The following is a 17,952-nucleotide window of genomic DNA, read 5'->3' as shown; positions in this document are numbered from 1 at the left end:
GTTTCACATAATAGAAAGAAGAGTCACTGTCAAACTACAATAATGAAAACAGCTTGGTATTAGCATAAAAAAAGAGATGCTGACCAATGGAATCGAATCAAAGACCTGGATATTAACCCACAAACCTATGAACACCTGATTTTCGACAAAGGAGCCAAAATTATACAATGGAAGAAAGAAAACTTCTTCAACAAATGCTGCTGGCATAACTGGATGTTAACCTGTAAAAGAATGAAAATAGATCCATATCTATCACCATGCACAAAACTCAAGTCCAAATGGATTAAGACCTGAATAAAAATCCGACCGCACTGAACCTGATGGAAGAGAAAGTGAGAAGTAGACTGCAACACATGGGAACAGGAGACCACTGATGTGGGAGTGTCATATCAATCTGTTGATTTCATTGGTTAAGTAATAAACAAACTGCTTGGGCTCATAGCTTAGAACATAGGTGGGTGGAGTAAACAGAATAGACTGCTGGGAGGAAGAGGAAGTGAGCTCAGAGATGTCATGCTCCCCTCTCCCGGATAGACTGACAGCTCTGCTCTCCGGAGAGAGACGCCATCCTCTCCTCTCCTGGGTAGACACACGCGATGAAGCTCCGACCCAGGATGGACGTAGGCTAGAATCTTCCCGGTAAGGCACCTCGGTGCTACACATTATTAGAAATGGGCTAGTCCAGGTGCAAGAGTTAGCTGAGAAGAGGCTAGATATGATGGGCCAAGCAGTGTTTAAAAGAATACAGTTTCCGTGTAATTATTTCTGGTAAAGCTAGCCGTACAGGCGGCCGGGGTGCTGGGGACGCAGCCCCGCCGCTCTCATTACTACAGACCACTTCCTACATATAACACCAGTAGCACAGACAATAAGAGCAACAATGAATAAATGGAACCTCCTGAAACTAAGAAGCTTCTGTAAAGCAAAGAACACTTTCATTAAGACAAAAAGGCATCCTACTGAATGGTAGAAGATCTTCACCAACCCCGCAACAGACAAAGGTCTGATCTCCAAAAATATATAAAGAACTCAAGAAACTAGACATTAAAATTCTAAATAACCCAATTAAAAATGGGGTACTGAACTGAACAGAGAATTCTCAACAGAAGAAGTTCAAATGGCCAAAAGATACTTAAGGACATGTTCAACTTCCTTAGCTATCAGGGAAATGCAAATCAAAACAACTTTGAGATACCTCTCATACCTGTCAGAATGGCTAAAATCAAAAACACCAATGATAACCTATGCTAGACAGGATGTAGAGTAAAGGGAACACTCATCCATTGCTGATGGGAATGCAAACTTGTTCAACCACTTTGGAAACCAGTGTGGCAGTTTCTCAGAAAACTGGGAGTCAACCTACCTCAGGATCTAGCAATACCACTCCTGGGAATATACCCAAGAGATGCCCAATCATACTACAAAAGCATTTGTTCAACTACGTTCATAGCAGCATCATTTGTAATAGCCAGAACCTGGAAACAACCATTGAGATGCCCATCAATGGAAGAATGGATAAAGTGTGGAATATATGCACATTAGAGTACTACTCAGCAGTAAAAAATTTGAATTTTGCATGCAAATGGATGAAAAAAGAAAACACTATCCTGAGTGAGATAACCCAGACCCAAAAATATGAACATGATATGTACTCAATCATTAGTGGATTCTAGCCATAAACAAAGGACACTGAGCCTATAGTTTGCCATCCTAGAGAAGCTAAGTAATAAGGTGAACCCAAAGAAAAACATATATAGATCCTCTTGGAAATTGGAAGCAGACAAGATTGCCAGGCAAAATTTGGGAACATGGGGATGGGGTTGGGGCGGGGGAAAGGGAGATGGGGAGAGAGTAGGGAGAAGGGGAGAGTTGGGGAGAGCTTGGGGGAGTGGGATGGTTGAAATGGAGGAATGACGGATATGGGAGAAGGGAAGAAGATATCTTAAGAAAGCCATTTTGTTGGCAAGAGGCTTGACTCTAGAGAGGTTTCTAGGTGTCCACAGGATGTCCCCAGGTAGGACCCTCGGCAGTGGAGGAGAGGGTGCCTGAACTGTCCTTGTCCCATAGTCATACTGATGACTATCTTGAATATCACCATAGAACCTTCATCCAGTGACAGATGGATAGGATACAGAGACAGAGACCCATACTGGAGCACTGGACTAAGCTCCCTAGGTCCAGCTGAAGAGTAGAAGGAGGGAGAAAATGAGCAAGGAAGTCAGGACCACGAGGGGTTGGTCCACCCACTGAGACAGTGTGCCTGAGCTAATGGGAGCTCACCAAATCCAATTGGACTGGGACTGAACGAGCATAGCATCAAACTGGACCCTATGAGTGTGGCTGACAATTTGGCAGACTGAGAAGCCAATGATAATGGCACTGGAATTGGTCTCTACTGCACGAACTGATTTTTTGGGATCCTATTCTATTTGGATGCACACCTTCCTAGGCCTGGATGGAGGGGGGGAGGGCCTTGGACTTCCCACAGGGCAGGTTACCCTGACCTCTCTTAGGACTAAAGGGGGAGAGAGGGAGGGGAATTGGGGGAGTGGAAGGGAAGTGGGAGGAGGGGAGGAAGTCGAAATTTTGAATGGTATTATTTATAAAGTAATAAAAAAAGTTATTAGAAAAAAGAAAAAAGGAACCAGGTAGAACTTTTCCAAATGAAAAGCACACAAATAAAACCTTACTTGTGCATTCTTATTTTACAAATTCTGAATACATGAGGTAATTATTAACAAGATATTAAAATTAATACAGGTCTGTTTTTACAAATGAGAACTTTTGAGCTTGCTGGTCTGAACCACAGCAATACACACAAACTTTTGATGCACACAATCTTCCTTCTGGAGAACTAAGCGCCTCACCTAATCAAAACAGTTTCTCTGGTATAGCCACCGTCATACTCTGTACTCTCTTCCAAGGCCTGGAAATCTAGATTCTGAAAATTCAGAAAAAAAAAAAATCTTAGCATCTACAGCACACCATTAAAAATAAATAAATTATGAAGTTTTACTGGCAGATGTCTTTCTTACCCGGCTTCCACATATAAGCAATTCAATCTCTTCTGGCCTGAATAAGTACTTTAAGGGAGATTCATTAGTCACCATATGGAAACCTCTGCGAAAAGCCTTGAACTGTTTTTCTACTGATTTATTCAGAATGTAGTCTGCATAAAGATTGACAAATTCCTGTACAAACATTAAAACAAGAAATCACATGCTATAGAAGTAAGCACAATTACCTATTAGGCTATAGAGCTGCTTTTAGTTCTGCTCAAAAAGTCATTCAGAAATATTTTTTAAAAATAAAATTTGAGGAGAGCGTTCAGTGGTGAAAATCATTAGCATCACTTACAGAGAATCTTAGCTCATTTGCGAGCATTAGCATGACAGGCTAACGACTATCTGTAACTCTACTTCCAAGAAACTAAACACCCTCTTCTGGTCTCCATGGGCAATACATGCAAACAATCCACCAACATACATAAAGGCAAAACATTCACGCATATAAAACAAAAGCCTTTAAAAATTAATAAAATGTATGAATAAAGAAAGAAAAATACATTTATAATTCCTCACTTCTGAGAGTAAAACAGGAATTAATATAAAATGTAATTTTATAATAGTAAGATTGATATAAAAGATTAAAAAGGACTTAATATAAAAAGAGCCTCAACACAATGTTTCAAAGTCCTTTAAGTATGCAAATATAAATTTAAGATATGAATACTAAATTTGAGCAAATAAGAATGTCTCATGATTTCTACTAAAAGTTTTGGTAAACTACCTACTGTATCCAGTTCAGCAAAAGTACTATTTGTTGGTATGCTCAAATACTGTGCCAAAATTATTAAAAATGGTATTCTGTATCCTGACAGAAATATTTTACAAAAAAATACTAATATAAACTTACATACTCTTAAAAATTATACTACTTATTGTAATTTTCTTATACTACTCAGTTATTTCCTCTTCCCAAATGAATACCATCTAAACAGAAACCAAATCTAACGAAATGAATAATTTTCACATGTATAATTATATTTCAAATGGGAAACATTTATACACACTAATTAGGACCTTATTCACTGGGTCATATCTATCTCTAAAGTTTGATATGGTAGCGCCCGGTTTCTGGTGTTAGACTATAGCTAGATTTAGCCATTCATTTTCTGCTAGTCGGTGGACTCTTCCTCTAGTAATTAATTGTGTACCTTCACAATGGCTCTTATCTAAGAGTTGGTAAACTGTATCTTCACTATTTACATAAATTTGTTTATTTAATTTTTTGTGACTGCTTCAAGCAATAATAAATAATTCTTTGAAAATTCTAAGAATATTTCTTTGAAATTTATATTTACAAAACAAAGACAGAAAATTTTTATTACCTTCCTGTTTTCATTTGTAATAGGGATTTTATCACCATTTTCCTTTAGATCATACATCATTGGGTTACCGAAAAGATCTGTCTGTGATATCTGGAAAGTGATCATCATATCATCTTCCACATTCCCTTCATATTCCAATAAGTCCTTTAAACTCTGATATAAAACCTAACAACCAGAAAGAGAAGTGAGGTTACCAAATAACTTGTAAAAAGCATTTTAAAAGACAGAGAGAGAGCAAGAGCGTGTTTCATTCCTTTAAGAAACTATCTGTCAATAAAAATAAAGCTAAAATTATTTATTTACCATCTCTCTAGTAATTTAATAAGACACAAAAGATCTTCACTGAGTCGGGTGGTGACAGTGCATGCCTTTAACCCCAGCACTTGGGAGGCAGAGGGCAGAGGGCAGAGGGCAGAGGGCAGAGGGCAGAGGGCAGAGGGCAGAGGGCAGAGGCAGAGGCAGAGGCAGACGAATCTCTGAGTTCAAGACCGGCCTGCTCCACAGAGTGAGTTCCAGGACAGCTAGGGCTACAAAGAGAAACACCGTCTTGAAGAAAGAAAAAATAAAAACAAAACACTGACACTGATAATGTGTCAATCATCTAAGCAAATCATCAACTCTATGACATAATGCATACTGTGCTCTACAACACCCACAGGGTCTCCAAGGAGGGGAAAAAACACATCAGCTGTGTCTATCTAAGAACAGCTGATGCTCATTCCACCAGGCAGATCCACAGGCTACACCGAAAACAAAGTGTTCACATTTCACTATGTGGTCAATCAAAACTCGCTTGATACAATCTATAAAAACAACACTCTTGAAAATTTTAAACTTTACCACACTGGGTAGCAGTATATATATTGCAAAAGACTCCAAACAAAAACATATTTTTATAAATTAGGATGTATTTCTACATTAAGAAGTATCTTATAGACCAATTAAAGAATGATAAAGAACTTACTGGGTGAGAGTCTCCCAAGTCACAAAAGGTTCCTTTTTTTCCCATTAGCTTCCTGTAGACAACCATTGGAAAATGGACATCCAGTATACAATTATTATAAATAGCCAGACCGAGGACTATCCCAATCAGCGTAAACTGGCCCTCGGTTTCAAAGGAAGATGGATTAAACCAAAACAATTTTGTAGCTTCATCATATGTGAACATACCTATAAAAAATAAATTTTAAAATAATTTGAATTTTTCGAAGTCTTAAAATTTAAAAATAATTTTGAACAAAACAACATCTAAGAATTTTAATATAGCAGATATAAGTTTTTACTACTAAATGCATGTGAGAAAACTGTACAAATCTAGTCTATGATTATATTAAGTGTATTAACAGATGGTACACACGTTCTAAGAAACCAATGAAACAAAGTAATATGCAACTTGGGTGACATTTCTGGAAAGGTGTTTTTAAAAAGATTTATTAAATTATGCATAGCTTATTATCAATTTTCATTGACAAATGAAAATTAATTTACAGTCTTTAGGCACTCAATTATATTTTAGACACTGAAAATTACATAAGAAGCAAATTCATGATCAAGTACAAAAATTAGATAAAGTTGATTAACTTTAAGTTACTTAGATATCTATATAATGTGAACTAATAGTTTAAAAAACAATTTTGTAATATTTCATCTTTACATGGTCATCATTATTAAAAACCAAATTTACGAGACATTTTTCCCTATTATTATTACTTCATCTACAAAACCAGTAATAGAGATTTGCCTTTTTTTCACTGAACAAAATAAAAATATTTAAAATAAATTCATATGCTTTCTAATTTTTCTAAGTTCATTTTCAGCTGCTTCACAGGAAATACTTCTAAATTAAGGACTAATATGCTGGGGTAGAAGGGGTTTGTGTATCTTAGCATTTGGCAGAATGAGACAGGAGGATTGTGAGTTCAAAGTCAGAAAGCACTAATATAATATAAAACACTATCCACAAAACCAAAACCAAGACCAAAGTGTTTAAATGTATGTGTCTCTCTCTCTCTCTCTCTCTCTCTCTCTCTCTCTCTCTCTCTCTCTCTCTCACACACACACACACACACACACACACACACGGTGGCGGGGGAAAGGTCTGGGAAAAAAACTTTTTTCTAACGGAACAAGATTATTCAGGATTATTCAAAGCCAAATAAAACAGCATAAAAATTAATTTTTAACTTAATTTTGTAAGAGTTTTGAATGTTTCATTTTCAGTTTTAATGAAAAAGAAAAATACACAGTGAAATCTATGCCTTTTCTTGCAATTTAATATTTGTGAAATACTGGTTTTAAAATTATCCAACTCATACCTGAGTTCTACAGTTTGAAAAAATATACATTATTCTCATGCCTTCAACTGTTTCCAATCCACCATTCTAAGGTTTAACAAAAACATAATTTTTCTCTACTAGAATATTTGGCTAAACAATCTAAAGAATAACATGAATTCATGAGAGACAGATCAGTTCCTGAAACATCCATATTTGTCATCTGTAACTAATTAGAGATAAGCCACACTCGTTTTTTTGTTGTTTATCATCACAGAGAATATTCATAAAACCAAGTTTGTAATTCAAAAGACTAACATGAATCATTAACACTTACCAATATCTGGATTAAAGATTTCCTCCACGACCAACTGAAAAAATTCTTTGGAAACACCTCCCTCATCCACTCCTTGTTCTCCTTCAAATTCCACATATAACTGCTTCTTCAAGTCTGCAGGATTTTCCATAGCAATCATCTCTAGCTGTTTATTAACGAAAAGATAAAGAGGAGGACTGATGACAAAAGCATAAAAGCTAAACTTTCTTCTGAAAACAAAGAGTATTAATAGGAAGCAATTTTGTTTCTGAATGGAAACAAGAAGCAAACTGACCAACCCCCAACAAAAACAAGAGAGTATGGCAGAGTATTAGGACATGACTCATTAGGTAAGAGTGCATCATTTGTAAGCATTAAAACCTCAGTTGAAAAAAAAAAAAAAAAAAACCTCAGTTGAAATCCCCAGCGTTGTTAAACTCCTGGCATGGTCCCTCATGCCTTTAACACGGTGGGGAACAGGCCGGAAGACATCTAAGGCCTAGCCAAAATGGTGAGCTTCCATTTTACTCAATGATCTTTCTGTCTAGAAGTGGAAAATACCTGACATCATAGATGGGCTTTTAGATGTTCACACATGGGTACACAAATCAGCACATTCACATGCATGAACCATAAACATACACCACACAGCACATACACACAAAACCACCACTGCATAAAATGGTTACTTCTAACTTGGCAACTGAATTTTCTATTATATTTTATATAATAAATTAATATAATACATGGAACAGGGCATGAGAACAAATTGAAGGAGCAAAATGCCTGTTTGTCATTTTAGCAAAACCAGCATAGATATGTGACCTATGCATTGTTTAATAAGAGATCATAGTAGACCTATAAATAATTTATATTTATTAGAATGGAAATGTAAAGAGTTAAGCCTTCCTAACTGCCATGCTATAAATGAAATAATTTCAGCTAAGAAATATACAACAGAAAGTCAGATGTGTTAGCTCACGCCTATGAGACAGGAAAATGATAAGTTCTAATAAATCTTAGATTACGTATCAAGACTCTATTGTTAACACAATTCCCCTCCTGCCAAAACAAATTCATAGTTATTGCCACTTCTTAGTGGTTTATAATGTGACACGTAATATCCAAATTTTCACAAAGGCAAATGAAACATATATTTGATATCTTTATTTTTCATCTAACAATTAGCCAAACCTGCTCTGCTCCACCAGCATTAACTACTTCTGTCCACTATGAAATATTAAATTATAATGCGTTATGTTGAAATTGTAACTTGTTTTATCTACTTGAACTTTGCAGATAGTAGTCATAACTAACTATACAATTTATTTTCAACATTGTTTCCAAACACCTGTTGGCTTAAAAAAATGTAACATTAAAGATGAAAGCTTGACAAAACAATATTTAAGAATGTTAATGTCTTAACTATTTCAAAAGGAATTTTAAAAATTTAAGTGGCACTGGAATAGGTCTACTAGTTTACTAAAGCAAATGCTATAAGCAACAATAGTGTTTTGGTATTCTAACAATCTATAAAATAAATAAATAAAACCAAAATCTCATAAATTCAGGAATCTGGCCAAGTTGCCCTAAATCTAAGCTTAAAGTTTAAACTGTGAGCTGCAATGGTTTGCTGCCAGTGAAAATTAAAACAACAAAAATAAATGAAAAGACCACATCAGAATCAGCAAAAGGACCTGCTGTTTGTGGCAAGACAAATTTCAATGTACAGGTACAAATTTTGTTTAGGATGCTATATTTTTCTTAGTAGGGGATACAGCCAAAACTTTTTGGGAAAAAAACAATTAGTTCAAATTACTTCCTGAATACCTTAAACTTATGGGTTCTACAATACTACGAATTCATTTCTTTAAAAACATCTCTGTCTTGGTCTTGATTAACTCATTTGTATGTCTTCATATGTGCACCTTACTTGTCAAAAGAGTCTCTCTTTGGCCTACAAGACGGAAGATCAGCGCAGGCTGTACTGTCAGGAAGCCCCAGGCATCTGCCAGTACCTGACTATCTACCATCAAGATTGCAAGGCCTTTGTTAACAAAGTTTTGAGGATTAATCTCAGGTCTACTTGTAAGTACTTTACTAACTGATCTATATTCTCAGCTGACATACATAATTTTAGGTCAGTATTTATTGAAAGTTTATTTTTGAGGCAGTAATTTTTTACTGAAATATAAGAAACAAAATACTCTATTAAAATGAAGTCCCAATTGTCACAAAAGATTAATAACATTCAATTAAAGTTCAGTAAATCCAGCCAAATTTCTAATGTACAAAGAAAAAAAGGGGGTAATATTCTCCCTACTACAAGATGGCAAAAGTTTAATATATAATTTCTATGAAGCATGCAAAATTGGTGAGAACTACTATTATTCTTCAAAAAGTCTACTTCTTAAGATTCATAATTTTATGTCCCAAACAGATCAAAAGGTAGAATAGTTCTGAGACTCTACTGGTGTGGGAGAATTGTCTGTGTTCTGTCAATCATGTTTTAAAAAATGCTGATTGGCCAGGCAGGAAGTATAGGCGGGTCAAACAGACAGGAAGTAGAGGAGGGCAATAAGAACAGGAGTATTCTGGGAAGAAGGAAGCTCTCTCAGCAGTCTTGCACAAACCACAGAAGACGCAAGATGTGACCTGTCCCGCTGAGAAAGGTACCTAGCCATGTGGCTAACATAGATAAGAATAATGGGTTAATATAAGTGATAAGAGCTAGTAAGAAGCCTGAGCTAATGGGCCAATCAGTTTATATCTAATGTAGACTCTGTGTGATTTTCTTTGGGACTGTGGGAACCAGGCAGGACAGAAACCCCCAACTAGCAGGCCCTCATGTTACACCCTACAGTCAAAAATTATGTACATTCAAAATTAACCTAGGAAATGGAAAAGGAAAGCAAACCAACAAAAGTGCTAATTGAAAATCTGTCTTAAAACAGAATAATTTTGAACCTTTAAATTTCAATGATCCCACACAACATTGCCCTTATTACTGTGTAATCTGTTTTAGTGCTTTCTCCCAGTTCTCAAATTGCTAAGAATTCAAAAGATTTCAGTGAATGCTTTCATTTTCTTTTTCACCACAGAAGTGAAACTGCTTTAATCAAGCATTACTAAATAGGAAAAAAGTCCGACATAACTTATGCATTTGACTGCTATTTCTATTAAAACATGTAAATTTTTGGTTCAAAAGCTTGTCGGTATTCTTAGCCCTTTATCAGTCAAATAAGACAGTCTATTTCTAACAATTGTTGCTATTCCCTCACCCCCCCAATACTGGTTAGCCAGAAGCTTTTAATACTGTATGTTCTATTATGATCACTGAAAACACAATATTTGAGATGCTCAGATTAATTCTCTAATACTAACTCTGCCTCTAAGTTTGGGCTGCAAGTACTTCCATTCTATTAATTTACAATGTTCCAAGCTCTCTACACGTGGTGGCACATGCACTTAACCCCAGCACTCAAACTCTGTTCTTTAATGCTGTTTCACCTACATAGAAAAATTCAGGCCAGTGAGGGCTATACAGGCATTCTCTATCTAAAATAGGATTAACAAATAAATAAATATTTCCAGTTTTGTCAGAATGTTTAACCACAGGATTTCTTTCTTTCTTTCTTTCTTTTTTTTTTTTTTTTGGTTTTCCAAGACAGGTTTCTCTGTAGCTTTGGAGCCTTTCCTGGAACTAGCTCTTGTAGACCAGGCTGGCCTCAAACTCAGAGATCCACCTGCCTCTGCCTCCCAAGAGCTGGGGTTGAAGGTGTGCACCACTTCCACCAAGCCTAACCGTAGGATTTTAAGGACAAAAATATTCCAGGAATAAGAGCAGGAGAAGCAGTATATAAAAGTGATGGGTCACTTTACAAATAAAACCACGTCGCAAATAGGCTGCTAGAAAACTTTACAGATGGGCCTCTTAAATTAGTCGAAAGGTAGAGTAAGTAGCTCAGAGAGAGGCTCTAATCCAGCAGCACGTGTTAGACTACAGTCAACTACTTCTCCACAGAGCTAGAGAGAATATTGGTTTCTGAATTTTGTGTGCTTTTTTACTTTCTTTGGCTTTCTCTTATTTTTATCAACACTCACATATTATTTTCAGAATCAGCGTGTATTTAAATGTTATGTTTTAAGAATAGTTGGCAAGTTAATTCTGTATATGTATCCAATTGGCTATTTCTCAAATAAAAATAGAGGACCATTCTCACCTTTAATCCTAGCACTTGGGAGGCAGAGGCAGGCGGATCTCTGTGAGTTCGAGACCAGCCTGGTCTACAAGAGCTAGTTCCAGGACAGGCTCCAAAACCACAGAGAAACCCTGTCTCGAAAAACAAAAAAAATAAAAAAAAAAAAAGACCATTCTCAATGTATCAAAGTGATTTTGGAACTATTAGCTTGTTTGAGGATAGTGGGTTAGTAGCCTATCTTTCTAAAAACTGTGGCAACAGAAACTAAACATATTATGCAATAATACCTTTGGCAGAAGCCATTATCATAAGAAATCACATTAAATTTTATTTCTTTAAAATAATAATCCTTAAAACACCCACACACACACCCTTTAAGCCACTGTTTCATCAATTAAACAGTATAGGGATTAAAAGTATACAGTTAAATTACTTTAAATAATAGCTTTTATTTAAAACTGAATTTGTAAAATCAAGTTGTTTTATATGTAGTTGGGTATATGAAAATGAAAACTGTTGGAAAATGTCAGGAAATTTTGAAAAAAATCTGTGTGCATCCTTGACCTCATTTATTATAAAACAATGGATTTTATATGTATTTATACTTCTTAAATATAAAATAGATAGTATTGCCTTAATAGACAGTACTAGAGAAAAATAAAATATACTGATATTATACTTTATTAAAATACAGTGGTAACTGCCACATCCTAAATAGGCTTCTTTTCTGATTAGAAATTCTTGCTCTCATCGATTGTTAAAATAATTTTAAACTCCTTAACTTTTAATTAGCAAGACAAAATCCTGGCAAGATCATTTTTTATAAGATGATCTCATATGAAAGCATTTCCAAAACTCTACTAAGTAGGATATATATTGATTCAAAACATTCTATTCCCATATTTTCAAAATTCAAAATTTTTTTTGCTAGTCCATCATTTAAAACATTTAGACATCCGAGCTGGGCAGTGATGACGCACGCCTTTAATCCCGGACTCAGGAGGCAGAGGCAGGTGGATCTCTTTGAGTTTAAGGCCAGTCTGGTCTACAAGAGCTAGTTCCAGGACAGGCTCTAAAGCTACAGAGAAACCCTGTCTCAAAATACTAAAAAGAGGAAAAAAAAAAAACAACATTTAGACATCCTGAGTTACTACCTCAAACCCTATGCTGACATAATTTAAAAGGAAAACAACTAATGATATAATTATTTAAGGAAAAGCAGCACTCAAATTAGATCAATAGTGCTAAGTAAGACTCTCCAAAAACGGTGACTTATACATTTTGGTAAATAATCATTAAATAATGACGACAAACACAATCGCCTTAATGAATTTAACTTTTTTCATGTTATCTGTAAACAAAAGACGAATCTGTTGTGCCTTTAAGTGGGTTACAGCTGAGTCAAATGATTACATCTTAGGTAATAAATTGAATTATGACATTCATTTCTACAAATAAGAATCTCTCTAAAGTTCACTTTCCTCACAAAAAAAAAGGAGTTTGATGTTTTATTTTAAATTCTTAAATGAGGCTGAGCCATTATGATACTGACTACTACTTCATTTTTCATTCGTCTTCTAAGAAATTACTTTTAAGGAGGATTCCATTCATTTCCATTAGAATGTTAAATAATAATCGCACTAAGCAAAATTTAATTAATGAATGCTTGATAGAATTAAATACACAGCACAAAAAACTCCATTATTAAAGCACTGTAGGCTACCGATGAAAAATTGAAGTACATGTAGCAGTAGGTATTTATAATAAAGGTAATTATGGAAGCTGAGTTAGGTGATGCTTTTAGACCCCCATATATACAGGGATAGTGACTTGGGGAGGAAATTGGGCAACAATTCTGATAACTTTTTCTGTGAACCAATTTCTTTCATCTGCATGTGACAAGTCCTGGTTTTTAGACTTTGCTTTCCAATTTTCCATCTTCACCATTCCTTTTGGTCCTCAGAATAACTATGTAAAATTCTAGAACTTACTAATTTAATCAATCCCATAACACTATCAGTTCCTATTTCAATTACACTGACTTTATTAATCTTCTTAAATACTGACAATATTCTACACACATATTACAATAGCCTATAACCTATACATATAAACTGTACTAACACTTAGTTCCCAAATATTAGTAATATTAGTTTGTGGCATAGATTTACCAAAATACATAAAGCACGGAACACTAGGTTGCCTGCCAGAATCTCTAATCTGAGCCCCTAGAAGGCAACAACTTGATTTTTTTTTTTTTTTTTTGCTGTTGTGTTTTCATTTGGGCAGCTCTAAGACTGTGAGGGAAGTCAGAAGCAACTCATGTATGACAGTACTGTCTCTTCTTTAATACACACTACATTAATCTACTCCTTTAAAAAAACAACTTTAAAATTTTATACACACTACAACCCTTGAAAAGCTTTGTTCAAATTGAAGAAAGAACATATACATTTAATGGAGGGCAGAAGGATACATGTGGCACAGCACATATGTGGAGGTTTGAGGTTAAGATTTGGGCTTCAGTTCTTTCCAATCATGTGCATCTAGAGGATCAAATTTAGTCATTAGGCCTAGTGGCAAGTCACTTTACCCAATAAAACCATCTCAGTACCTTAAGAATATATATAGTATGTGTGTGTGTACATATATGTGTGTGTGTGTATTAAGAATTTGTAAAAACTTCCACACTAAAATTGTTGTAATTCAGATGAAAGAAGGGTTCTTATTAATATTTATTTCTGTATTATTTTCATAGCAATAAAAGCCAAAAAAAAAACAGTTAAAACAAAGCTCAAGAGAAATATTGCAGTAGTTTTTAAAAAACAGTACCTTATACTTAATAAAACATTTCAAACACTATTCTCTTGTCCAGTAACAGTTCCTCTAAAAGCACTAGCTTGGGAGGAGTCGTTAGACTGATTTGAAGTGAATGACACATGAAAGCAATGGACATACTTTGGCTTAAAAAAAAAAAAAGACCAGAGAGTGTACACTCTTATAATTTTAGCACTAAACAGGAAGCAGAAACAAAAGGATCACAAGTGTAAAAAATATCATAATTATTAATTCTAATTTACTGGCCTTTTCTCTACCTTTAAACTAGCTAGTCTAATTAACAAGTGAAAAGTAAGATTCAATAGAAAACTTATAAAAATCACATATGTAATCTTTTCTAAGCCTCATTTGTAAACTAAGGAAAAAAACTTATTATCTCCTTCTTAGCTCTTAAGTTTAGGGTACTATAAATTTTCATTATTTATTTATAATGTTCAATTCTCAGCAAAACTTCTCATTCCTTCTTCTCTATACAACCTTAATATGCAGTTCAAAATGACAGGATCACAACCAAGTGTGACCAACGAGAACTATTCTTATGAAAAAAAGCACAAGATTTAAAACACAACAGTGGCACATGGCAAGCCAAGACAAGAGCAAACAGAATAAAGCTGACTCATCAGTTCATCGGGATCTTTGTAGATATTGCTTGCTGTAAACCTCCTTTCTGTTACTAAACTGACGTAACTTGCGATCAGTAATGCTGATGGGGGTCCTCAATTAAGGTATGTGTCTAAAGGTATGTCTATACTTACATTTCTTAAGGTATGTGTCTATACTTAAGGTGTGTGTGTGTGTGTGTGTGTGTGTGTGTGTGTGTATCTTAAGGTATATGTCTATACTTACATTTCTAATCCTTTCACACTGGTATGTTGAAAAATAAAGAAATGTGGGGGTTGGGAGTTAAGACGGTATAGAAAAATGAAGAAGAGGGGGAAGAGGAAAAGTAGAGAAAGGAACTGCAAACTAGGATAAAGAATAAAAGCTGGGTAGAACACCTAAGAACCTTATCAATAAATGTTATCTCTTTGTTACTACTGTATTGCTTATCAAAGAGAAAGGCAGCAGGACTGTTGAAAGCAAAGGCTTCTGTAAACAGGTCCTAGACAAGTGCAGATATTATCTAATAGATTATGATTTATAATATGCCAAAGCATATAACCAGTTGAAATAACTAAGTAATATTCATAGCAACAATTTGTTACCATAATTACAAGGCTTACTGTTGATTTTACCTCAATACCTCTTTAGGAAAAAAATGTTAAATACAGAAATGGTTAATTTTCTCCTAAAAGATCATTTAAAAAATATACAAATATTATCTAAATTTTTACTGGTTCTTAGCATCACCTTATTAAAGAAAAAAAGGAGGAAAGGAAGAAAATAACAAAGAAGTCTGGTGGGTGATTTTGGTTAAGTCTGAATTCAGTTCAGTCTTATGACTTTTCAGATTTAGGCAAATCCATACTAAAAAATATATTTTCAAATAAGTATTAATCAGTTATCTGTTACAGGTTCTTCTTATTTCTTAGTATATAAGGGTGACACTTTAAGTGTAACAGGTACTAAATTTTACATCAAGTTCATAGAAAAAAAAGTAGCACTGACAAGAATAATTAATACCAAACAATAATGCCTTGAATTTGTTAAATATGATTCTGTAAAACTATGACCAGCACTCAGCAAACCAATTTTCTGGCTTAACTGACAGAGACAGTTAAGAGTGCAATACTTGTCATCTGTGGAATAAAGGAACAGTCAAGAAGCAATGTCATCTGAAAGAAAAATCAGGGTGTTAGAAGCACCTGACTTCCCAGTTAAATCTTCTAGATTTGACTGAAAAATCGAAACATTAATACCCACATTTTGAAGTCTCAGGACTTAACATTATTACGGTTAAAAAAACCAAAATCTTTTACTGTCATATAAGACAGAGTGACTTGGTGGCTTAGAAATGAAGTCTTACTGACACAAAGAACCAAACTATCCTGGCATATCATCCAGTTCAGAATAAGGAGTTTTACATAATGTAATCTAATAAGTTTCTGAGGGTTCTTCTGTCTCCACCACCGAACCTGCTTTAGGATGTGGTATCATATAAGTGGTGCTACCACATCATATTTTACACATGCTCAGGGAATCCAAGCTTAGGTCCTCATGTTTGCACAGCAAACTTTACCCAGAGTCATCTCCCGAGCACTATAATATCTACTCTTCGTCAAAAAGAAATAATCATTACATTAGACAACAAACAGAACCAATATTTTCGGTGAGTAGCAAGAAAGGTATAGAAACATAGATCAGAAATACCAACAAGTTCCTAAGTTACAGGACATCATTTTTCTTTCAAAATCATAGATGAAATGAATACACTGAAATGTGTTCACTTTGCAGCTTTCAGTTTAAATTTGATTTTAAGTAAGAGTCAAACTTACCCGGACAAGTGCATCATCTATGATATGGTCACGTCTGACTTTGAGTCTCAAATATGGATTCAACTGCTGTCCTTGAACCAGACTGTAGAGAACAGTGATTCTTCGTTCACTGTACATACGAATTCTATTGTCATAATATAATCCCAAATTCTTTGTGACAGCATTCAATATAAAGGGACATGTCATAAAAGAGAATTTGTTCTCTGTTTCAACTTTGAAAAAGGTATAATCTTTATCCATTTCTAGAACATCATTCAGTGGTTCATTAATGAATTCTTCAAAGGAGATAAGTGGTTTTCGACAATCTAGAGTTTTAACACCAAGTTCAGTTTCTATTGGGTCCACTCGAGGACCTTTCTTATTTCTTCTATCCTCTCCCAAAAGCTCCTGCAGTGTCAACTCACTGGCATCAGGCGCAGGCTCTTCCTCATCTTCCTCATTGTGATTTGTGTCCACTTCCCCTCCTACTACATTTGCATAGTAGACCATTTTCAAACACTTTGAAGCAGCAACAATGGAATCATCATCATTCACTAGATTTCGGCTATTAAATTCATTGCTTATGACTTTGTAAGTAATTAGTTGCTGAAATGTTTCCATCATTCTCCGAATATGGTCTGCACTGTATTTAGACCAAAGTCTAATCAGTTTTCCTTGAGCTTCAAGGGGTAGCTTACTCATAGCTTTGCAAAATAATGGCAGTGCCATTTCCAGATATTCAGGACTGTGGAGGTTTCTATTCTCCATTACAATAACGAACAAATTGAGATAATTAGGATCTCGGGCATACACACTATGATACAGCAAGTCACATTCCACGTTAGGTGACAGATATACAATTGCATTGAGAAAGGCAGTTTCTATTTTTTCATTAGAGAGCAAACTGGCGTAGACCCTTCTAATGGCATCAACATCCACAGTCACTTCATCAGGACCTAATTTCTGTGCATTGTTGTCTCCCTGTGAGCTATCACCCATCCGGGAAGAAGATGCTTCTGAGTCTTCTTCCATAGCAGCAGCAGCAGCGACAGCAGCAGCAGCAACAGCAGAACATGCAGCCTTTTCCTTTTCATCTTCATCCTTGTCTTCATCCTTTTCTTGTAGAGATTTCAATTCCTCCTTAGTGTGTTGTTTGACTTTCCGAAAGCTCATAACCAATGCCTCAGCACTAGAAAAAATTTTTCCAATTACGCGAATTAAAGGGGAGTAATCATCATTCTCTCTACACGATTCCAGAATTTCATATACTATCTCTTCAGTTAGGTAATTCACATCTAGAAAATGGAAAGACAAAGAACAATTATTGTTGTGATATACATGTTTATTTTGTGATTGTAAGTTCTAGTAAGAAAGTAAAATGCCTAAACATTCTGAATTCGAAAAGTCAGAAATTTTAAAAAACCTAATTTACCTATCAACAAACTACACTTAGCAATTCCTAGTTCATTTAAGTATTAGCAACAACCTCACTCTTTGGCATTCATTCAACAACATATAA

General features: G+C 35.1%; 1 protein-coding gene and 1 long non-coding RNA gene across 11 annotated transcripts in view; one reads left to right on the top strand and one right to left on the bottom strand.

Annotated features, from left to right (window-relative positions):
* Positions 1 to 17,952, bottom strand: part of Ube3a (ubiquitin protein ligase E3A) — a 70,384-nt gene that overhangs the window by 20,738 nt on the left and 31,694 nt on the right. For all 3 annotated transcript variants that reach the window (XM_041660106.1, XM_041660120.1, XM_041660112.1), the window contains 6 exons: positions 16,455 to 17,728; positions 7,001 to 7,145; positions 5,355 to 5,560; positions 4,391 to 4,555; positions 3,036 to 3,191; positions 2,868 to 2,941 (listed from right to left, as the gene is read on the bottom strand). In XM_041660106.1, coding sequence (XP_041516040.1) covers positions 2,868 to 2,941; positions 3,036 to 3,191; positions 4,391 to 4,555; positions 5,355 to 5,560; positions 7,001 to 7,145; positions 16,455 to 17,728 — 2,020 coding nt within the window. The remainder of the gene's footprint in view (positions 1 to 2,867; positions 2,942 to 3,035; positions 3,192 to 4,390; positions 4,556 to 5,354; positions 5,561 to 7,000; positions 7,146 to 16,454; positions 17,729 to 17,952) is intronic.
* LOC121453397 overlaps positions 1 to 17,952 on the top strand; it is a 140,342-nt gene that overhangs the window by 120,239 nt on the left and 2,151 nt on the right. For 6 of the 8 annotated variants that reach the window (XR_005975006.1, XR_005975002.1, XR_005974997.1 and 3 more), the window contains 2 exons: positions 8,923 to 9,067; positions 14,509 to 14,744. This is a non-coding gene — a long non-coding RNA (uncharacterized LOC121453397). Of the gene's footprint in view, positions 1 to 8,922; positions 9,068 to 14,508; positions 14,759 to 17,952 lie in introns of all 8 variants that reach the window. The other 2 variants (XR_005975001.1, XR_005975003.1) reach the window with 2 other exon arrangements.

This window comes from Microtus oregoni, unplaced genomic scaffold (assembly GCF_018167655.1).
Source record: "Microtus oregoni isolate MIOR12 unplaced genomic scaffold, Mior012 000000F_ref0000247, whole genome shotgun sequence".
In the NCBI taxonomy this organism is placed as follows: Eukaryota; Metazoa; Chordata; class Mammalia; order Rodentia; family Cricetidae; genus Microtus; species Microtus oregoni.
Note: the sequence above shows the minus strand (reverse complement) of the source record. Positions and strands in the feature narration are given on the sequence as shown.